Raw genomic sequence first — 21296 nt, forward strand, 5'->3', positions numbered from 1 at the left:
GCGTTGGCCTACCAAAAGCGTGGTTCGGCTGAAAAATGTAAACAAACCAAAGTTTCTTATGGAATTTAGGACTTTGTTGTCTCTGTCAGTTATTAAATACAGGTCTTAAATAAAAGATAAGTTTTAAATAATATAGTTTAAAATGGGAAAGCAAAATGCCTTGATACACTATATGAGGTACATAACAGAGGCCCTAATATATACAAATGATGGTACACAAATAATTTACTATTCTTCTTCTAACTGTAGTTTTTAAAGTAAATGTATGGGATTAAATTCCCATCTTACTCACAGCACACTGGCGGTTACTTTAACTTACTTTGGACTGTGTATTATGGTACACATTCTACATGTAGCATATAAAGTGTAGTTAATTAATTGTAGCTATGCTCGCCCATATGGTTTTTAACCGGTGGCGAGGGTAAACAACCTCAACACACACCTGAAACTGTTGCTAGACCATTGATGAATATTAAGCCATTGAATTACAATTATTAAAGAAATCAACTAATACCTCTGTCCTATATGGAGAATTCGGCCGAGTACCGTTGTACGTATTCCGAAAAATTATTATTTTGAAATACTAGAGTAAACTGATATCTGTTGAAAATTCTTCGCTGAGTGTATACGTTGCTGAAAAACGACGCGGATAACAACATATCATATAAAAACAAAAACTGGGCCACTTATGTGAAAAACATACTAGAAGAACACGGCTTCGGTTATATATGGCAGACCCAGAATATAAATAGAAGTACATTTTTATTCATTAAACAACGAATTCTTGATAACTATTATCAATCATGGTATGCTGAAGTAAATAATTCGCCGCGTCTCCAGGCTTATTGCAGTTTTAAGCATAAGTTTGAACGCGAACAATATCTTGATTGTATACAAGACAGGAAGTATTTATTGTCACTTTCTAACGCATAATTTGTTTATAGAAACTGGAAGATATAATAACACACCCAGGGCTCAAAGAATCTGTAAATCTTGTAATATGAATCAAACTGAATCAGAGTTCCATTTCCTATTAGTTTGTCCGAAATATAGAGATTTAAGAAAGAAGTTCTTCAAACCATATTTTTGTCATTGGCCTACCTTGTCAAAATTTGATTTACTGTTAAGTTCTACCTCTAAAACGGTTCTTAATAACCTCTCAAAATATATTTACTTTGCAAACAAATCTAGAATAGCTATTTAAATAGATATTTAGACCATTTTTGTCATGTGTTCGTTTCACCTCGCCTTTTCACTGTTGTAGATGTTAACTACTTTACCTTCCAGAAAATGTATTTTTGCAACTGTTAACTAAATAACTATCTCACTCTTCAGAAAATGTATTTTTCATGTTTTCTCTCTTTGAATAGTATTTGTATTGCTATAAACATTGTATAATGTTTTATGCGAATAAAATCTTTGGTATTGGTATTGGGAAATTACAATATTTAGTAGTATAATTAGCCTGAAGGAACAGAATTTGATGTCATCAATTGTACAGAGTCGGTAAGTAAGAAGTGTTCACAAGCTCTGTGTTCAATGTAGGGTATAAAACAGACAGAGTAGGGCACTCACAGGCAGTAACTTTGAAGCATTAACGTTTTTGAAATGCAGTAAGGACTTGCAAACAAGCTACTGCATCATAAATCTGTGAATGGTGTTCACTGAACTTTGAGGTGTTTAGGTTTTTGAAATTCAATAAGCACGTATAAATACGCATCATTAATGTCTTTGATAGTAACATCACGATTCTATTTGTGAATATATTGCCAAATAATTAAATATAATTAATTATTTTCCTTAAAATAATTGTATTAAATTAATTAATTACTTTTAAAAATAACTGAACCCAGGTCTGGGGCTAAAACCTCACTGAACAGGGTGAGGGTTTAATATCGCCACTGAATTATTAATTTGTACATATATTTACAGATGATAACTGTCAGTGAATTTCAGCATTTTTTTACCAAACAGATAAATAGCAACACTTGACTAAGTTAAAGGTCACAACCATCTAAATAGTTTTTCCTATATATTCTATATAAAACTGACATTTTTAAAGAGCTTCCAAATATAGCTAGACCCATTTCAGAGAACAAATCCTTACCTCATTTTAAAGAGTTATGATAAAACTGATAAAACATGAAGAGAAAAGTAGGGGTCATGTATCTTCTAAGAGAGATTTCTCTGGTCACATTTGCTTACTGTAACCTGACACCAAAATCACACTGCTGTGACCTCGAAGTACTACTCATACTACAACTGAGATTCACTTCACCAAATACAACCTGCTCTCACATTTTTTCCTACCAAAATGTCACAAATACATCCACAATGAAATTTAAACAGAAACTAGCTTTAATTTAGACCTCTGATGCCATGCCAAGTGAAAAATTAGTGTTCAAATACCTGGCAGCCATTCCAGACCAGATGGCTCCCACGCTGGTTCCTTTAGTATAGTTAGGCCTATAGACCTCACTGAACAGGGTGAGGGTTTAATATCGCCACTGAATTATTAATTTGTACATATATTTGTGTGTACAGATGGTAACTGTCAGTGAATTTCAGCATTTTTTTTACCAAACAGATAAATAGCAACACTTGGACTAAGTTAAAGATGAAATTTACGGTTATTAACCCGGACCGGCCGTAACCACGGAAATAGCCGATACCGATTGTACGGAAACCACCGGAAACCGGTAACTTACGGAAGGAAGGCTAATATAATTACGAATGGTATCGTGTCGATATTAACTTAGATATTTAGAATTTAGAAAAAAACACTGGACTTTATGATGTCCGCGAGGTATTTCTTTGATGAATGAGTTAAGACTGCCTATTCTTTCTGGTTGCAAAAACGCCTTTATATTATTTGTAAACTTATACACAGGAAGTCGTTATAGATAGCGTTGTTTTCTATTGCAAGGACGAGCCTTCTAATTAGTTTCTGAAATTTTATCATAGTATACTATATCGTAATCACGTTTTGTCCAAAAAGTTGTTATATTTTGAAGAAAGGAATTCCTCGTGGGCCTCATAAAGTTCAGTGTTTTCTTAGTTGTTTTTTTTTCTGTAGTTTACTTCCACAATGTCGGCAAAGAAATGCCGGACATCGAAAAAAGGCTTGGTCTATTAATCCACAATTTGCTTACTTTATAAACACATACACACACACACACAAAAAGAGTTTTTGTTTCACATGTACATTCCCAAGGCCTAAATAATTCTTTGTGTCCGGTAACATGCCTAAAAAAATAGGTAGTGAGTAGGCAGTTTTTTTTAATTCTTTTTTTTATTCTGTGAGTCTTTCCGGAAATTATTTTTGTGTCAAAAAGAAAAAATGAATACGAATAATTTCTAATATCACTGACCATTTTTAAAGCATAGAATGAGCAGTTTTTAGCTCACCTGAGCACTTTGTGCTCAAGGTGAGCTTTTGTGATCGCCCTGTGACCGTCGTCCATCGTCGTTCGTCCGTCCGTCCGTCGTCGTCAACAATTTGACTGTTAACACTCTAGAGGTCACAATTTTGGTCCAATCTTAATGAAAGTTGGTCAGGATGTTACCCTCAATAAAATCTTGGACGAGTTTGATATTGGGTTATCTGGGGTCAAAAACTAGGTCACCAGGTCAAATCAAAGGAAAAGCTTGTTAACACTCTAGAGGTCACAATTTTGGCCCAATCTTCAAGAATCTTGGTCAGAATGTTACACTCAACAAAATCTTGGACGACTACGATACTGGGTCATCTTGATTTAAAAACTAGGTCACCAGGTCAAATCAAAGGAAAAGCTTGTTAACACTCTAAAGGTCACAATTTTGGCCCAATCTTAATGAAACTTGGTCAGAATGTTACCCTTAATAAAATCTTGGACAAGTTCGATATCGGGTCATCTGGGTTCAAAAACTAGGTCACCAGATCAAATCAAAGAAAAATCTTGTTAACACTCTGGAGGCCACACTTATGACTGTATCTTCATGAAACTTGGTCAGAATTTTAATCTTGATGATCTCAAGGTCCAGTCTGAATCTGGGTCATGTAGGGTCAAAAACCAGGTCACCAGGTCAAATCAAAGAAAAAGCTAGTTAACACTGTAGAGGCCACATTTATGACCATATCTTAATGAAATTTGGTCAGAATGTTAATCTTGATGATTCCTAGGTCAGGTGAGCGATACAGGGCCTTCATGGCCCTCTTGTTTAAACTTTTTATTAAAAAGTTAAAAAAAAAACAATCTCAAAGACCAAAAAAACATTTAGGGTCTGGTCAAAAATTTAGGATAGGTCGGGATACCGATTACGCACGAAGAATGCAGCGTTGAATATTGAGAAGTATTACACACGGTACCCCATATTTTAAAAATATTCCTGTATAAATATATAGAACCAAATACTGAGATAGGTTTGTTCACGCAGTATTCTGAGTATCTCTGGAACAAAACCGAATTGAACTTAGTCGACTGAATTGACGTACGATGAAAGTCACGCATTGAATATAAAGAGGATATTTGTTTGTTTTGAGTGAATATGGAATATATCTCACTGAGAAGTGAGAAAATTTCAAATATTTTCACGAGCGCGTAGCGCGAGTGAAAATGTGAACATTTTCTCACTTCGAAGTTCCATTTTATTTTATTTTTTGCTGCATAACGTTATGAAATTCTCATTAAGTAAAATAATTTGAATCGAGAAATATACTATAAATTACAAAGTGCGACTACAATTTTCATCCTGTTTTAAGCAAATAATTTAAAATTCATACACAATGTATGAGGGGGCGGAGCTATACCTCTCACAATGTGAAAATATAGATTTCATATTTTCACAGTGTGAGTAATGAGATACAAAAATATTTAACTGATAGAATACAGTATTTCATTAGTTAGCATAAAATAAATGAAAATATTTAACTGATAGAATACAGTATTTTATCAGTTAGCATAAAATAAATTGTGGTACATTTGCACTTTCGATAATCGATTTCATATTCGGCAGGTTGCTATGATGTTTTAAGGTGGAGTGCGACCTTTAAATTTTTTTTAAATACATCTATGAAAAAATTAACGAAAGAAAATTGAGGATATTTCTGATTTATTACCGTTTTCCGTTTGGCTCTTATTTAAGCTACATTTGTTTGGTGCGCTGTCAAACTTGGCCACTAACGGCACTTTTTGGGCGTCATTTCTTGGCATCATTTTCATTGTTTCTGTAAGGTTTTCAGCATATCCCTGTTTTAGTTGGAAGCAGACACGAATGAAATTTATATATTTTTAAAAGATTTAAAATTCCCTTTCCTGTGATATAAATTTCATAAATGATCTATGACGTACCTTAAGATTATGACGCATTAAAGCGTTAGACTTAAACACAATATGTAACGTAGAGTTTAGCTGGAAAATTGTCCGTTTTTCGAGTATAACATTTTTTCGGGTCGAGGAATTTTGTTTAAATTTCAATCATAAATGCGCAAGTATATTTACTTGCGTTTGGTTAACCAAAAATTGTATGTCATCGAATTCGTTTTTTTCAGTACGACCGATTTTGTTTCCCCACCCCGAGCTAAAATGCGACGTTATTTGGTGGTATTTTTAAAGTTACGCTAAAGTTTCGGACGATTTCGGAAAACTTGTACTATGGAACAAGTTGTCGACATTTTATCGTAAAAATATACGTTCAATGAAAGCATATACTGAAATATAAAAAATATCACATATACAGTAAATCGAATTATAATAGAAAAATGAAGTAAACGCGATGTTACTTGGTGGTATTTTTAAAGTTACGCTGATAGTTTCGGACGATTTCGGAAAATTTGTACTATGGAGCTTATTGTCGACATGATTTCGTTAATTTATACGTTTAATGTTAGCATAATATACTGAAATATAAGAAAATAACACATAGGCCTATAATTCGAATTATAATAGACAAAATGAAGTCCTGGCTAGTTTTGAGCTGTGAATTTTCGGGATTTTTTTTCAATTATAATTAACTTAGTTAGCATTCGAGTTTAATGTGTGATTATGATATTCTTACGCATATGAACGAAAAACTTGGGTTATTCTACGATAAGGTCGCTGACTTCAAATCACTTGCCAAATGGAAGTTTTATAACAGAATGGCATAATGTTCAAGGCTAATTTCTGTAGAACAAGCATCATTAATTTTGTATTACATAAGGTATTAACTTTTAAATACATTAAAACATCAACATACTTTATCAATGAACAGAATGGTCATGTTCCAAAAATTATTTCAAAATTGGACGCCAAAACTTTGAAAAAGAACATTTAATTATAGCTTTAACTAATTTTTCTGGTGTCAAAGATCACAGAACACGACTGTATGAATTTTCACTGGAGTTAAAATATTTCAAACCAAAACCAGGAACTATTTTTATCGGAAGGCGAATTATCGTTGAACGTGGCGGGCCTTTCTGACTGTTCTGTTATAGGATGACGGAAGGATATCTTGACATTTATTTTGATTTTCTGATACTTCTAGAAAGCAAATCAGTTATTTTTGTAGCAAGGTATCGTAAAATGTAAATATAAGAATTGAATGCTATTTTTTTTTTGTGCGTTCATATGGTTATGAACCACACTGGAAGGCTTGTGTGATTCATGAATTTGCAGGAAGTCCCAATGTACTTTATGCCCGTATAAACGCACAGAAATTATTATTCAGTTCTTAAATAAAGTATACATGTGTTCATACGTGTTACAACAGAATATATGCAAGGTACCTTGCAGTAAATACTCTAAAATGCCTATGAACTTATCAGACTGCTGAGGGCAAACTTTGACTTATGCACAATTTAAAAACAGACAAAATGTTGAAGCTATTTCAACAGATTCTTATTTCATTCTTCACCTAAATTTACGGTAAATTCTCTTTTAAATATTGCAGTTAGGAAAATGTTGTAAGCATTATATTGATTTCTAGACCAAGTTATTGTTTGCCATCTGTTGCATGTTTTTGGTAACACAATCGTCTTCCTTTCAAAACTTCAAAAAAGTTTCAGTGCAATGAATCACTACATTATTGGAAACCATCAAGTAAATAATTATACGGAGACAAAAGTCTTGTGACAGGTGTTAAGGCTGAAATATAAAATCTATATCACGAAACAATGATAAAGGAATTGTGCAGACGATATTAGTAATTAAATATTAACTGGTTCTGAGTATTTATTGCACAGATAGATAGATAGATAGATAGATAGATAGATTTAGATTTAGATTTAGATTTAGATTAGATTAGATTAGACAGATAGATTAGATTAGATTAGATTAGATAGATAGATAGATAGATTAGATTAGATTAGATTAGATTAGAGAGAGAGAGAGAGAGAGAGAGAGAGAGAGAGAGACAGACAGACAGACAGTCTATTCAAACAAAAGAAAGGCAATATGCACATATGTATATACTAGGTTTCTAAATTACTTTCTGGTACTTATAACATGTGTAAAAATGTTAAGTTCTGCTCATCTCGGGGCTAGAGGGCTTGCACTTCCACTACCGTCAATCAAACCGAACCTGCAACATTTTCGTTTATGTCGTGTTGGGTGACCTGTGGTTTTCCACTTTTTTATTTTAAAGAAATCGAGGTATTACCGTATTTCAAACATATTTCAAACGTATTAAGGTGTAGGACGTATAATCATTTCGCGGGTTACATGCCATGAATATACTATCATTTTAGATTCCCTACAGTTTGTTAACTAAGCGCCAGGTTATAGTGATTAGTACAGCCAGTCTACCTAACCCTCTGACCTGTGACATTCCGTGCAAAGCATAGTTGTAAAGTCGTATAAATACTATAGCCTACTTATTAACGGTTAATAATGTTACACACTGATAGCCGCACGAGAACTACATGCAGATATAGACTTGTCATAGTGCACTACTGCGGGAAATATAAAGTGGAAGTATTGGACTGGGAAATTCATGGCATGATTAATTTTGATTGATGTATTTTTTTCTGCAATAAATTTTGGGAGATGAGTGTAAGCCTTGCATAAGAAGAAGACTGCTGGAATTGAAATTTGGTTTCTTTATACTAACCCCTCCCTCGACGGAGTGATGTAGGGTTGAGTAAGTGCTTTGCAGTATAATGACACGGAAATATATAGTCATAACGGTATGATTTCCATGTAGAAATTAATGAAGTGATAGTTTATATGACTGAAATTGAGCGTTATACTATGGCAATGAGGATAAAAATATAGGGTACCGCGTGTAATACTTCTCAATATTCAACGCTGCATTCTTCGTGCGTAATCGGTATCCCGACCTATCTTAAATTTTTGACCAGACCCTAAATGTTTTTTTGGTCTTTGAGATTTTTTTTTTTAATTTTTAATAAAAGTTTAAAAAACTGCCCATTCTATGCTTTAAAAATGGTCAGTGATATTAGAAATTATTCGTATTCATTTTTTTCTTTTTGACACAAAAATAATTTCCGGAAAGTCTCACTGAATAAAAAAAAGAATTAAAAAAATGCCTACTTACTACCTATTTTTTTAGGCATGTTACCGGACACAAAGAATTATTTAGGCCTTGGGAATGTACATGTGAAACAAAAACTCTTTTGTGTGTGTGCGTGTGTGTGTGTGTGTGTTTATAAAGTAAGCAAATTGTGGATTAATAGACCAAGCCTTTTTTCGATGTCCGTCATTTCTTTGCCGACATTGTGGAAGTTAAACTACAGAAGAAAAAAAAACAACTAAGAAAACACTGAACTTTATGAGGCCCGCGAGGAATTCCTTTCTTCAAAATATAACAACTTTTTGGACAAAACGTGATTATGATATATAGTATATTATGATAATGATACAAAATTTCAGAAACTAATTAGAAGGCTCGTCCTTGCAATAGAAAACAACGCTATCTATAACGACTTCCTGTGTATAAGTTTACAAATAATATAAACACGTTTTCGCAACCAGAAAGAATACGCAGTCTTAACTCATTCATCAAAGTAATACCTCGCGGACATCATAAAGTCCAGTGTTTTTTTTTCTAAATTCTAAATATCTAAGTTGATATCGACACGATATCATTCGTAATTATATTAGCCTTCCTTCCGTAAGTTTCCGGTGGTTTCCGTACAATCGGTATCGGCTATTTCCGTGGTTTTGGCCGGTCCGGGCTGGGCCGGGTTTTATTAATAACCGAAATTTACAGGCTTTTTCACTTCCATCGCATTAACTTGTATATTTGTCAATATTTACACAACTTCAAGCCCTCTTGGTGATCTATATAGGTATGAAACAAGACTACTGATACTAATATAGTTGGTGACAGGGGTTCGTTTAGAGCTAAGGGATTGGGATTGTCCCCAGCTGTAACGGCCTGAACTCTGAAATCCCCCTGGGCTACTTTTCCTGCATCAAAATCAGGATCCCTTCAACTTTGAAACTATTTTTAACTTGCACCTTCTACTTCAATATAATTAACGAAATCCTGGGACTATGATCACTGGGCAAATTGGCAAATTTAACTTTAAAAATCTAACTTTAAAATATTTGAGGTGTTTTGTCATGTACCTCTGATATCAGTTTGGAAGTTGCAGTTAAAGTGCTGGTAACAGCACTGTTCTGTGAACTGGCCATTGCATAGCTGAGTACAGTTGATCATCTATAGTAGAAGAAAAAGTAGAGCTGTTGCACTCGCCCTAGCGTTGCAGTCGCTGTTGGTTAAAGTTTTTGATAAAGTCAAATATCTCTGTTACTATCAATAAGCTATTGACTTGAAACTTAAAATAGTTATTTATTAACAAAGTCTGCACCAGGAGAAACAATCCCCATAACTCTGATTTGAATTTTAATGGAAAAGATTCAAGTCAAGCAATGAGAAAAGTCGAGCATGATGTCTTACGGACAACTCTTGTTTTACCATGTTTTAACACTGAGATTATTCAATTAGGGCTCACCAAATTAAAAAGTTGTTCATTGGATTTGCCGCTCGTATATTTTCAGAAACACACAAAAAAAATTATTTTTTTATGATTTTGGCTTGCGCTCGCCACATTGAAAATTTTTTATGAAACGTAACAGCGTACTTTTGTAAATGCTTATAACTCCAGTCCCAGATTGTTCTAAAATGGACTTTAATCACAATAAATACATACTACGCACACATCGTCTATAATCTGGAACAACTGATACGTATTAGACCTTCCTACTATAATATATCATAATAATCGTATTTAGTTTCATTAAAGTTATTTCCCCTTTACTGGGTGCCTACCAGTCACCGGACAGGAATATATACCGGACAAACGTAATTACGGCTTTGTTTCGATTATATCGGAGTAATCGGCTAATCGGAAACATTCAGCACTTTGTTTTCATTTTCATATATCAACATTGACTGACAAATAAGTATAAACGAGGAATATCGTACCAATTCTCACCCGTGTTTACGAAACTGCTGTCCTCTGCCCTTGGGGCATTGGAATGGCAGTGCGCATGCGCAATTTGATTTATTTTTGGGGGCACCAAGTGGGTCTCAAACAATTACATGTACAGCACAGACCCCTAGAACTGCAGACGACAGTTTTCTTTTTGATTCATTCCTCACTTGGATCACATATTGGTAAAACATAATACTGTTTCTGCAAAATGAATGAACGTCTGCATCATTTGCTAGATCATGTGTTAATACCGCACGAGTGAATGCCCTTGCATATGATAATATATATTTACATGCATTCCGAGCCTCACTTGTATAAAAATATATTAATAGATTGCTTGGGTTTTCCGAAAGTAACAAAAACGGAAATAGATTTGATTGTTGGCTCTTTATGGTGGCATAAACACCGAGGTATTTTCTGCAGATAGTATTTCGTTTAAAATGGTAACATGGGTAAATCACTGCTGTTAGGTAGTTCGACCACGAGGAATGTGTAACACTTTGAATGTGCATGAAAACATGTTTCTAGAAGGCGTAGAAGACAGATGGACATAATCAGTTTTTTCGGTACAATTGTCATCGTCAAATAAAAATAATCAGTCTTCGAAATATTTGTCCGGTGACTATTCCACCTTGTTGTTTGATATAGTGCATTTCATTATCCCTTTAGAGCCTCAAAATATCCGATGTTTTACGACCGATTGAGTTTTTTTGAGAAAGCGTCACTTCCGGTAAACAAGATCTCATTCAGTTATCACGGGATGTTGGCGAGATTTGCTCTATATGCCTTTCAAGTTGCTGATCTATTTATTTTTATTAGCTCACCTGAGCAATGCTCAGGTGAGTTTTTCTGATCACTCGATGTCCGGCGTCCATCTGTCGTCTGTCGTCTGTCTGTCTGTCGTCTGTCAACATTTAGCTTGTGTATGCGATAGAGGCTGTATTTTTCAACTGATCTTCATGAAATTTGGTCAGAATGATAACCTTGATGAAATCTAGGCCGAGTTTCAAAATGGGTCATCTGGGGTCAAAAACTGGGTCACTAGATCAAATCAAAGAAAAACCTTGTGTATGCGATAGAGGCTGTATTTTTCAATTAATCTTTATGAATTTTGGTCAGAATGATTACCTTAATGAAATCTAGGCCGAGTTCGAAAATGGGTCATCTGGGGTCAAAAACTAGGTCACTAGGACAAATCAAAGAAAACCCTTGTGTATGCAAGAGAGGCTGTATTTTTCAATTAATCTTCATGAAATTTGGTCAGAATGATTCCCTTGATGAAATCTAGTTCAAGTTCGAATATAGGTCATCTGGGTTCAAAAACTAGGTCACTAGGTCAAATCAAGGAAAAACCTTGTGTATGCAATAGGGGCTGTATTTTACACTGGATTTTTATAAAATTTAGTCAGAATGGTTGCCTTGATGAAATTTAAGTCAAGTTCGAATATGGATAGTCTGGGGTCAAAAACTAGGTCACTAGGTCAAGTCAAAGAAAAACCTTGTGTATGTGATAGAGACTGTATTTTTCAATTGATCTTCATGAAATTTGGTAAGAATGATAGCCTTGATGAAATCTAGGTCGAGTTCGAATATGGGTAATCTGGGGTCAAAAACTAGGTCACTAGGTCAAATCAAAGAAAATACCTATTTATACGCAAGATTATTTGCTCCAATTTTAATGATAATTGGTCGGAATATCTTTTCTCCATGAAATCACTAGGTCAAACATGTTTACACTGTTATGGTGTGTTATGGTGTGTTTCTCAGGTGAGCGACCTAGGGCTATCTTGGTCCTCTTGTAGCTCTTTGCTAAAGTGCAGGATATTTCGGATGACAAAAATTCAGATAAGTCAATGCATAGTATTAGAGAAGGTAAATAAAATCAATGATTTGATTAAATCACTTTTACTTTAATATTCTTTCATGAAATAAGCTGCAGATTCAACTAAAACACGAAACACAGAATTATTGGAGATTGTATTTGACACTACATAAGGACCAAATAGATCAACATTTATAGTTCCTCTCAAAATTGCTATGCTTCTGTAAATACTCAATTAATGCAAGAAAAATCACAATGCATATTTTCTTTAAAACCATGCAGACTTAAAAAAAGAAAATCAAGTAGAAAATATCAAATAATGATTCTTATATTGATTTCTTCTTGATTTCTTTTTTATTTACTTAAGCTGCCTTTGATATATATGCTACAGTTTTAGAAGCTGTTTCATATTATTCTTATAATTCATCACCTCAGTTTACTTAAATGAATAATATGTTTATCGCGATAAACCGCTAAAAAGTGTACCCGGCTATAATTCCACAGAGCCCGGCTATAGCAAAATCCTGGGGAGAACCCTGGACACTGAATTAGAGGGGGCATACCAATCAAAAGCTTTGAAAGTAACAGAGCTATTGGACATTATATAAAACTTAAACAAAATATTGTTAGTTAAAAAGGGGCATAACTCTGTCAAAATTCAGTCAGAGATATGGGGATGGTTTCTCCTGGTGTAGACTTTAATAGTAAATAACTATTTTAAATTTCAAGTCAAAAGCTTTAATAATAACAAAGAGATTCGACCGAAAAGTCAAGCTAAAATGCTACATTTTCATAGCATTAAATATTCAAATTAAGGTTATAAGGCATTGTTGTATATTATGTATTTTCTAACAGCATTTTTAAAAGCATATATTATTTGATTATACTGTACTGTAGGTATGTCAATGTTGTTACCTTTTTTCACGAGTTCGCTTTGTTTTGCGTCTGCAGGTCAAATTTCTCAATCCCTGGTGAATTATTTTTAATGTGAAAGGGCTGTACATTCTATAAAATTTTAAGGTTTTTACTTTAAGTCAATCAAGAGCAAAATCAAGACAAATATATTTCTTCGCTCCTCGCTCGCTCCTGATTTTCTCAAAAACCAAAAAAAAATATTTAAATTATTTTTTCCCTCGCCGCCTCAAATTTTTCAGAAAAAAATCCGATGAACAACTTTTCAGTTTGGTGTGGCCTTAATTTAAAAATCAGCTTTTATTCAGTATGTATTTTAATTTTTAAATTTCATTATGTCTCCCCCCATCTGGGGGAGACATATTGTTTTTGCCCTGTCTGTCCGTCCGTCCATACGTCACACTTCATTTCCGAGCTATAACTGGAGAACCATTTGACCTAGAACCTTCAAACTTCATAGGTTGGTAGGGTTTATGGAGGAGACAACCCCTATTGTTTTTGGGGTCACTCCGTCAAAGGTCAAGGTCACAGGGGCCTGAACATGGAAAACCATTTCCGATCAATAACTCGAGAACGACTTGACCCAGAATGTTGAAACTTCATAGGATGATTGGTCATGCAAAGTAGATGACCTCTATTGATTTTGGGGTCACTCCGTTGAAGGTCAAGGTCACAGGGGCCTGAACATGGAAAACCATTTCCGATCAATAACTTGAGAACGACTTGACGCAGAATGTTGAAACTTCATAGGATGATTGATCATGCAGAGTAGATGATCCCTATTGGTATTGGGGTCACTCTGTTGAAGGCCAAGGTCACAGGGGCCTGAACATTGAAAACCATTTCTGGTCAGTAACTTGAGAACCACTTGACCCAGAATGTTGAAACTTAATAGGATGATTGGTCATGCAGAGTAGATGACCCCTATTGATTTTGGGGTCACTCTGTTAAAGGTCAAGGTCACAGGGGCCTGAACATCGAAAACCGTTTCCAATCAATAACTTGAGAACCTCTCGACCCAGAATGTTGAAACTTCATAGGATGATTGTTCCTGCAGAGGTAATGACCCCTATTTGTTTTTGGGGTCACTCCTTTAAAGGTCAAGGTCACAGGGGCCTGAACATTGATAACCATTTCCGATCAATAACTTGAGAAACTCTTGACCCAGAATGTTGAAACTTCATAGGATGATTGGGCATGCAGAGTAGATGAACCCTATCGATTTTGGGGTCACTCTGTTAAAGGTCAAGGTCACAGGAGCCTGAACATGGAAAACAATTTCCGATCAATAACTTGAGAACCACTTGACCCAGAATGTTGAAACTTCATAGGATGATTGAACATGCAGAGTAGATGACCCCTATTGATTTTTGGGTCAGTCTATTAAAGGTCAAGGTCACAGGGGCCTGGTCATGTAAAATCATTTCCGGAAAATAACTTGAGAACCACTTGACCTAGAATGTTGAAACTTAATAGGATGATTGGACATACAGAGTAGATAACCCCTATGTATTTTGGGGTCACTTGATCAAAGGTCAAGGTCACAGGAGCCTGAACAGTGACTTGAGAACCACTAGGCCAAGAGTGTTGAAACTTAGCGGGATGCTGACATTTTGTACCTCCATTACAGGCTTTATGTATCCTGAGACCTGCTACTGTCCTGAACCAGACATTCAACAATGGTTTACCAGTATGGAATGCACAAACTCCTACAAGCAGATCAAGAATGATCTATCTCTATTCAAAGATGTAGACCTAGAAAAGACCGCTGCTGAAACTATACAGCGCTTCAATACAACCACCGCAATCGGTGTTTGTTACTACAAGATTATAGATAATAAGGTAAAACTAGTTGGAATTATTTTAAGCATAGATGTTTAGGCAGAGTTTAAGGTAAAACTAGTTGGAATTATTTTAAGCATAGATGTTTAGGCAGAGTTAAAATCTGGGGGCTGTCAAAATTGAATTTATATACTACGAGCAGTATTTTTGCAGGTGTAAGTCAGTTAGAGCACTTAATGTCTTTGCAAACATGTTAAATATCATCACATGAGTGACACTGTGCGAAGTTTGCTTATTATGCAACTGACATGAAATGGCTTTATTTTAATAATAACATTGTTTCTGTATAATGCAATGACGAACCTATGTGATTCATAATTAATAGTTCATGGCTTGTATAAAGGAGGAAAATTCTAAACCTCACAATGTTTAGCTGTGATTCCTTCTTGATGAGAGTTAGAAAGTTTGCTTTTCTAACAGCCACTGCTAGGTGACATTTTAGTTTATTCAGAGATCTGCAAATTCAAAAGTATGCAACATTTCATAAATCAAACAGTTTGATTAAAGGAGAAAACCAGTCTGGAAATATTTAACTAGGATGTAAATCACAGTTAGTTATTTCTGTTCTGGTATGAAATAAATCAATTAAAATTGAGCATTGAAGTTTTTTTACAAACACTCATTTATTATATCCGTATATATATTCTGTCAAAAATGAGGCTTCTATATTACAAGTAAATAAGAACAAATAGAAATAATCTGTTTTGTACCTTTTGTATTGTTGGACTACTTTCATTTCGTATGCATGACCAGAGTTTGGTATATAGCTGAACACAAAAATTAGACTCGGTTTTAATTTTTACATGGACAAATTGTTAAAACGTTCAAGATTTTGTAAATAAGAAGATAGAGATATATAATATAAGGGTCATTATAGCAGTTACTTAGCTAGGTCTGGGATTTTGTATTCGGCTCAAAGGTCAAGGTCACAGTGACCTGGAACAGTTAAACGGTTTCCGGATGATAACTCAAGAACGCTTGGGCATAGGATAATGAAACTTTATAGGGAGATTTGTCATGACCAGCAGATGATCCTTATTGATATTGAGGTCAGTATGTCAAAGGTCAAGGTCACAGTGACCCTGAACAGTTAAACGGTTTCCGGATGATAACTCAAGAAAGCTTGTGCCTAGGATCATGAAACTTTATAGGGAGATTTGTCATGACCAGCAGATGACCCCTGTTGATATTGAGGTAGGTATATCAAAGGTCAAGGTCACAGTGACCCAGACCAGTTAAACGATTTCTGAATGATAACTCAAGAACTCTTGGACCTAGGATCATGAAAGTTGATATGGAGGTTGATCATGACCAGCAGATGACCTCTATTGATTTTGAGGCAAGTAGGTCAAAGGTCAAGGTCACATTGACCAAGAACAGTTAAATGGTTTCCGGATGACAACTCGAGAATGCTTGTGCCTAGGATCATGAAACTTGATAGGGAGGTTGATCATGACCAGTAGATGACCCCTTTTGATTTTGAGGTCAAAGGTCAAGGTTAAATTGACATAGAACAGTTGAACCATTTCAGGACAATAACTTGAGAACGCTTAGGCTTAGGATCACAAACCGTAATAGGAAAGTTGATCATGACCAGCAGATGATCCCAATTGATTTTTAGGTCAGTAGGACAAAGGTCAAGGTCACATTGACCCAGAATAGTAGAACTTTTGTATACATTTACCAAATAATTTCTGTTCCTTGTGCAATCACTGAATGCATCAAGGGGGCATTTCATGTTCTACGAGCTCTTGTTATCCTATTGTATTTCATCCTGAATTATGAACTGCAGAACCACACTTTATTATGCCCCCCTTCGAAGAAGGAGGGGTATATTGTTTTGCAGATGTCGGTCGGTCGGAATGTAGACCAATCCGTTTCCGGATGATAACTCAAGAACGCTTGGGCCTAGGATCATGAAAGTTGACAGAGAGGTTGGTCATCACCAGCAGATGACCCATATTGATTTTGAGGTCTGTATGTCAAAGGTCAAGGTCACAGTGACCCTGAATAGTAAAACGTTTCCGGATGATAACTCAAGAACACTTGGGCCTAGGATCATGAAAGTTGATAGGGAGGTTGTTCATGACCAGCAGATGACCCCTATTGATTTTGAGGTCAGTATGTCAAAGGTCAAGGTCACAGTGACCCTGAACAGTTAAACGGTTTCCGGATGATAACTCAAGAACGCTTGGGCCTAGGGTCACGAAAAGATGACCCCTATTGATTTTGAGGTCAGTATGTCAAAGGCCAAGGTCACAGTGACCAGGAACAGTAAAATGGTTTCTGGGCAATAACTCAAGAACGCTTTGGCCTAGTGTCAGGAAAATTGATAGTTAGGTTGGCCATGATCAGCAGATGACCCCTATTTATTTTGAGGTCAAAGGTCAAGGTCACATTGGCCAGGAACAGTTAAACAGTTTCTGATCTTCTTGTCCGAACCCATAGGGCCTAGGGCTTTGATAATTGTTACGTAGCAAAATCTAGTGGTCCTCTACCAAGATTGTTCAGATTATTTCCCTGGGGTCAAATATGGCCCCATCCCGGGGGTCACATGGTTTATATAGACTTATATAGGAAATTTTTTTGAAAAACCTCTTGTCCAAAACCACAGGGCCTAGGGCTTTGATATTTTGTATATGACATCATCTAGTGGTCCTCTACTAAGATTGTTCAAATTATTCCCCTAGGGTAAAATATGGCTCCGCCCTGGGGGTCACATGGTTTACATAGACTTATAAAGGGAAAAACTTTGAAAATCTTCTTGTCCAAACCACAAAGACTATGGCTTTGATATTTTGTAATGTAGCATCATCTAGTGGTTCTCTACCAAGTTTGTTCAAATTATCCCTCTAGGGTCAAATATGGCTCCGCCCCAGGGGTCACCTGGTTCATATAGACTTATATAGGGAAAAACTTAGAATCTTCATGTCCATAACTTACATCATTCAAATTTGGACCACATGTATAGTTTTGAGTGGCAAGATGAACCTTGACATAAGTTGACCTTGATCTTGACCTAGTGACCTACTTTCACATTTCTGTACCTACAGCCTTCAAATTTGGACCACTTGCATAGGTTTGTGTACTGAAACAAACTTTGACCTTGTTATTGACCTAGTGACCTACTTTCACATTTTGTAGGTACAGGCTTCAAATTTGGACCACATGCATAGTTTTTTGTTTCAAAATAAAATTTGACCTTGATTTTGACCTAGTGACCTACTTTCACATTTCTCAAGCTACAGCCTTCAAATTTGAACCACAAGCATAGTTTTGTGTACTGAAATGAACTTTGATCTTGAGATTGACCTAGTGACCTACTTTCACATTTCTGAAGGTACAGGCTTCAAATTTGGACCACTTGCATAGTTTTGTGTTCCGAAATAAAATTTGACCTTGATTTTGACCTAGTGACCTACTTTCACATTTCTCAAGCTACAGCCATCAAATTTGAACCACATGCATAGTTTTGTGTACTGAAATGAACTTTGATCTTGAGATTGACCTAGTGACCTACTTTCACATTTCTGAAGCTACAGGCTTCAGATTTGAACCGCATGCATATTTTTGTGTTCTGAATTGAAATTTGACAATGATTTTTACCTATTACCTACTTTTACATTTCTCAAGCTACAGCCTCCAGATTTGAAGCACATGCATAGTTCTGTCTACCGAAATGAACTTTGACCTTGAAATTGATCTAGTGACCTACTTTCACATTTCTCAAGCCACAGCTTTCAAATTTGGACCACATACACATTGTTTTGTACCGAAATGAAATTTGACCTTGATTTTGACCTTGAGCTAGTCTTGAAATTTGGAATATTCAAAAATTGCTCAGTGGATGGCACCAAGATCACTCTGTAATCTCTTGTTAGGTTAATAGGTTAAAGGTCAAGGTCAGATTAAACCAGAATGGTAGAACTTTTGTTTACAGTGAGCATATAATTTCAGTTCATTGTGCAATTACTAAATGCATCAAGGGGGGCATTTCGTGTTCGACGAGCTCTTGTTTCTTTGGTGCATAAGGCAGTAGACATGCATGACCTGTAAATTTTTATTACACTTACAGTCTTGGTGATAAACAAATAAAAGAGTGTACAAAAGAGTCCATCATCTATTATCATCTACAGTGGTCAAACCTAAAAGCATGATTGTCCCTTCTGCTTTGGAGAGCCATAGGTCAGAAGTCAATTTGATAGAGACCTTGAGAATACTTATGCCTAAGTCCATTAAAATTATAACGTTTTGTTCAGGGAGTCATTAGGTCAAAGGTCAATGTCACTGTATACCCGAGGCTGAAAATTATACAACTAGTCACCTCCAACATTTAATCATGAGGAGCATATGTGTTTTACAAAATGTACTATTTGTCTTATTCATTATTGTCAACCGTGATTTTTTTTTCAGATATATCGTAAAACGTATGGCCAGCATGTTGGGTATAAGATGTTTAGTGATGCCATTTTGTTGTCTTTAACAAAGAAGGTAAGTCAGGAATATAGATTTATTCTATCAGATTTCATATAGGCATTTATACTGGATGAAGCTGCCAGGCAAATACTTATTGAATTAGCTAGGTCAGTTTGCTATACAGTAAACTTACCAGTATCTTTCATTCAGGATATATTACCAGAACTGGATATCACACCTTGTCAGGTAAGGAAATTTCATGAAAACTTGTACAAAAGTAAAACTGGGCATTGATGTTAATTATACACCATATCTTATTTCATTATGTACAATGCAGGAGCTTCATCATAAATAGTAAAACAATGTTTCTCAAATGTATTGTTGTTACATGAATGTTTTCTGCTGCACTGCCTTGGATTTGTATATTGATACTGCATTTATACCACTTAAACTAGTACCACACTTAAGTATGAAGATAAAAACAGTTAAACTTGGATATAACTACTCCATTGGATACATTTATTACTGCAAAACATTCCTGGTCACTGATATAGGTAGAGAATGTGTGTGTTGGAGAGTTTTAATAAGTGGTTTACCACCTTAACTGACTTATATTTCTCAAATTTTACTGTTCCTGTTTCTAACTTTTGTCAAAGCTGTTATCCCTTACTGGTAATTTCATAAGTTTTACTTTTTAAGTGGTCATATATTTGTTTGCAGGTAAAACTTCCAGATCTAGAATTTTTTGTGAATGTCTATGATTGGCCACTAGAGAAAAGGAAACAGACAGAAAACCCATTGCCGATAATTTCATGGTGTGGATCAGATGACTCTCTAGATATTGTCATGCCTACCTTTGATCTCACAGAAGCAACGTTGGAAATGTTAGGAAGGTAAGTTTTACGTCAGCTATTCAAAGAAGAGTTAGAGCTATTGCAGCATTTACCGGCAAGCAGGCATCCTGATTCAGTTAAATTTTTAGCTCATCTGATTTTTTTGAAAAAATAATTATCGAGTTATTGTCATCACTTGATCGCCGTCACCTGGTTAAGTTTTATGTTTAGGTCAACTTTCCTCCTAAACTATCAAAGCTATTGCTTTAAAACTTGCAACACTTGTTCACCATCAAAAGCTGACACTGTACAGTAAGAAACAACTCCTTTATGCTTTTTTCAAGAATTGTGGCTCCTTTTGGACTTAGAAAATATCAGATTTCTTGGTTAATTTTTGCTTTTAGGTCAACTTTTCATGGTCAAAGCCATTGCTTTAAAACTTGGAGCAGATATTTGCCATTAAAAGCTGACTCTGCACAGCAAGTACCATAGCTCTACACTGCTTTTAGCAATAATTATGGTCCCTTTTGGACTTAGAAAATCATGGGTAGGTAATATTTCTAGGACAAAAAAATCAGATGAGTGTCTGCATCCGCAAAAAAGTGCTCTTGTTGTTTGAATGCTTGTATCTCAGCAACCATGTTTTCCTGTTATTACACAGTTTTGCCCTTTTTTATGCCCCCGGCATCTACTGATGCGGGATGCATATTGTGATTGTCCTGTTCGTCCGTCCGTTTCATCCGTCCATACGAGGTTAACCAAATGGGACCGTTTCGTCTAGCATCAATACCCCTTACTAGAATGACTTGAGTGATGATTCCTCATCTTCAGACATCACCTGACCTCAGTTTGACCTTAACCTTGACCTCATTTTGGACTTAGGTTGCTTTATATGGGCCATCTCTTGGTTAACCAAATGGGACCGTTTCGTCTAGCATCAATACCGCTTACAAGAATGAATTGATACTAATACAGATGTAACCTGTGACCATTCCTCATCTTCAAACATCACCTGACTTCAGTTTGACTTTGACCGTGACCTCATTTTGGA

At 35.5% G+C, this 21296-nt stretch overlaps 1 protein-coding gene across 2 annotated transcripts in view; it reads left to right on the forward strand.

Annotated features, from left to right (window-relative positions):
* Positions 1-21296, forward strand: part of LOC123548452 (protein O-glucosyltransferase 2-like) — a 71353-nt gene that overhangs the window by 42944 nt on the left and 7113 nt on the right. For both annotated transcript variants that reach the window (XR_008371456.1, XM_045335745.2), the window contains exons 3-5: positions 14785-14996; positions 19410-19487; positions 20133-20305. Coding sequence is in view for 1 of the 2 variants with exons in the window: in XM_045335745.2 (XP_045191680.2) it covers positions 14785-14996; positions 19410-19487; positions 20133-20305 (463 nt within the window). In the remaining variant the exon portion in view is untranslated. The remainder of the gene's footprint in view (positions 1-14784; positions 14997-19409; positions 19488-20132; positions 20306-21296) is intronic.

This window comes from Mercenaria mercenaria, chromosome 6 (assembly GCF_021730395.1).
Source record: "Mercenaria mercenaria strain notata chromosome 6, MADL_Memer_1, whole genome shotgun sequence".
Taxonomy (NCBI): Eukaryota; Metazoa; Mollusca; class Bivalvia; order Venerida; family Veneridae; genus Mercenaria; species Mercenaria mercenaria.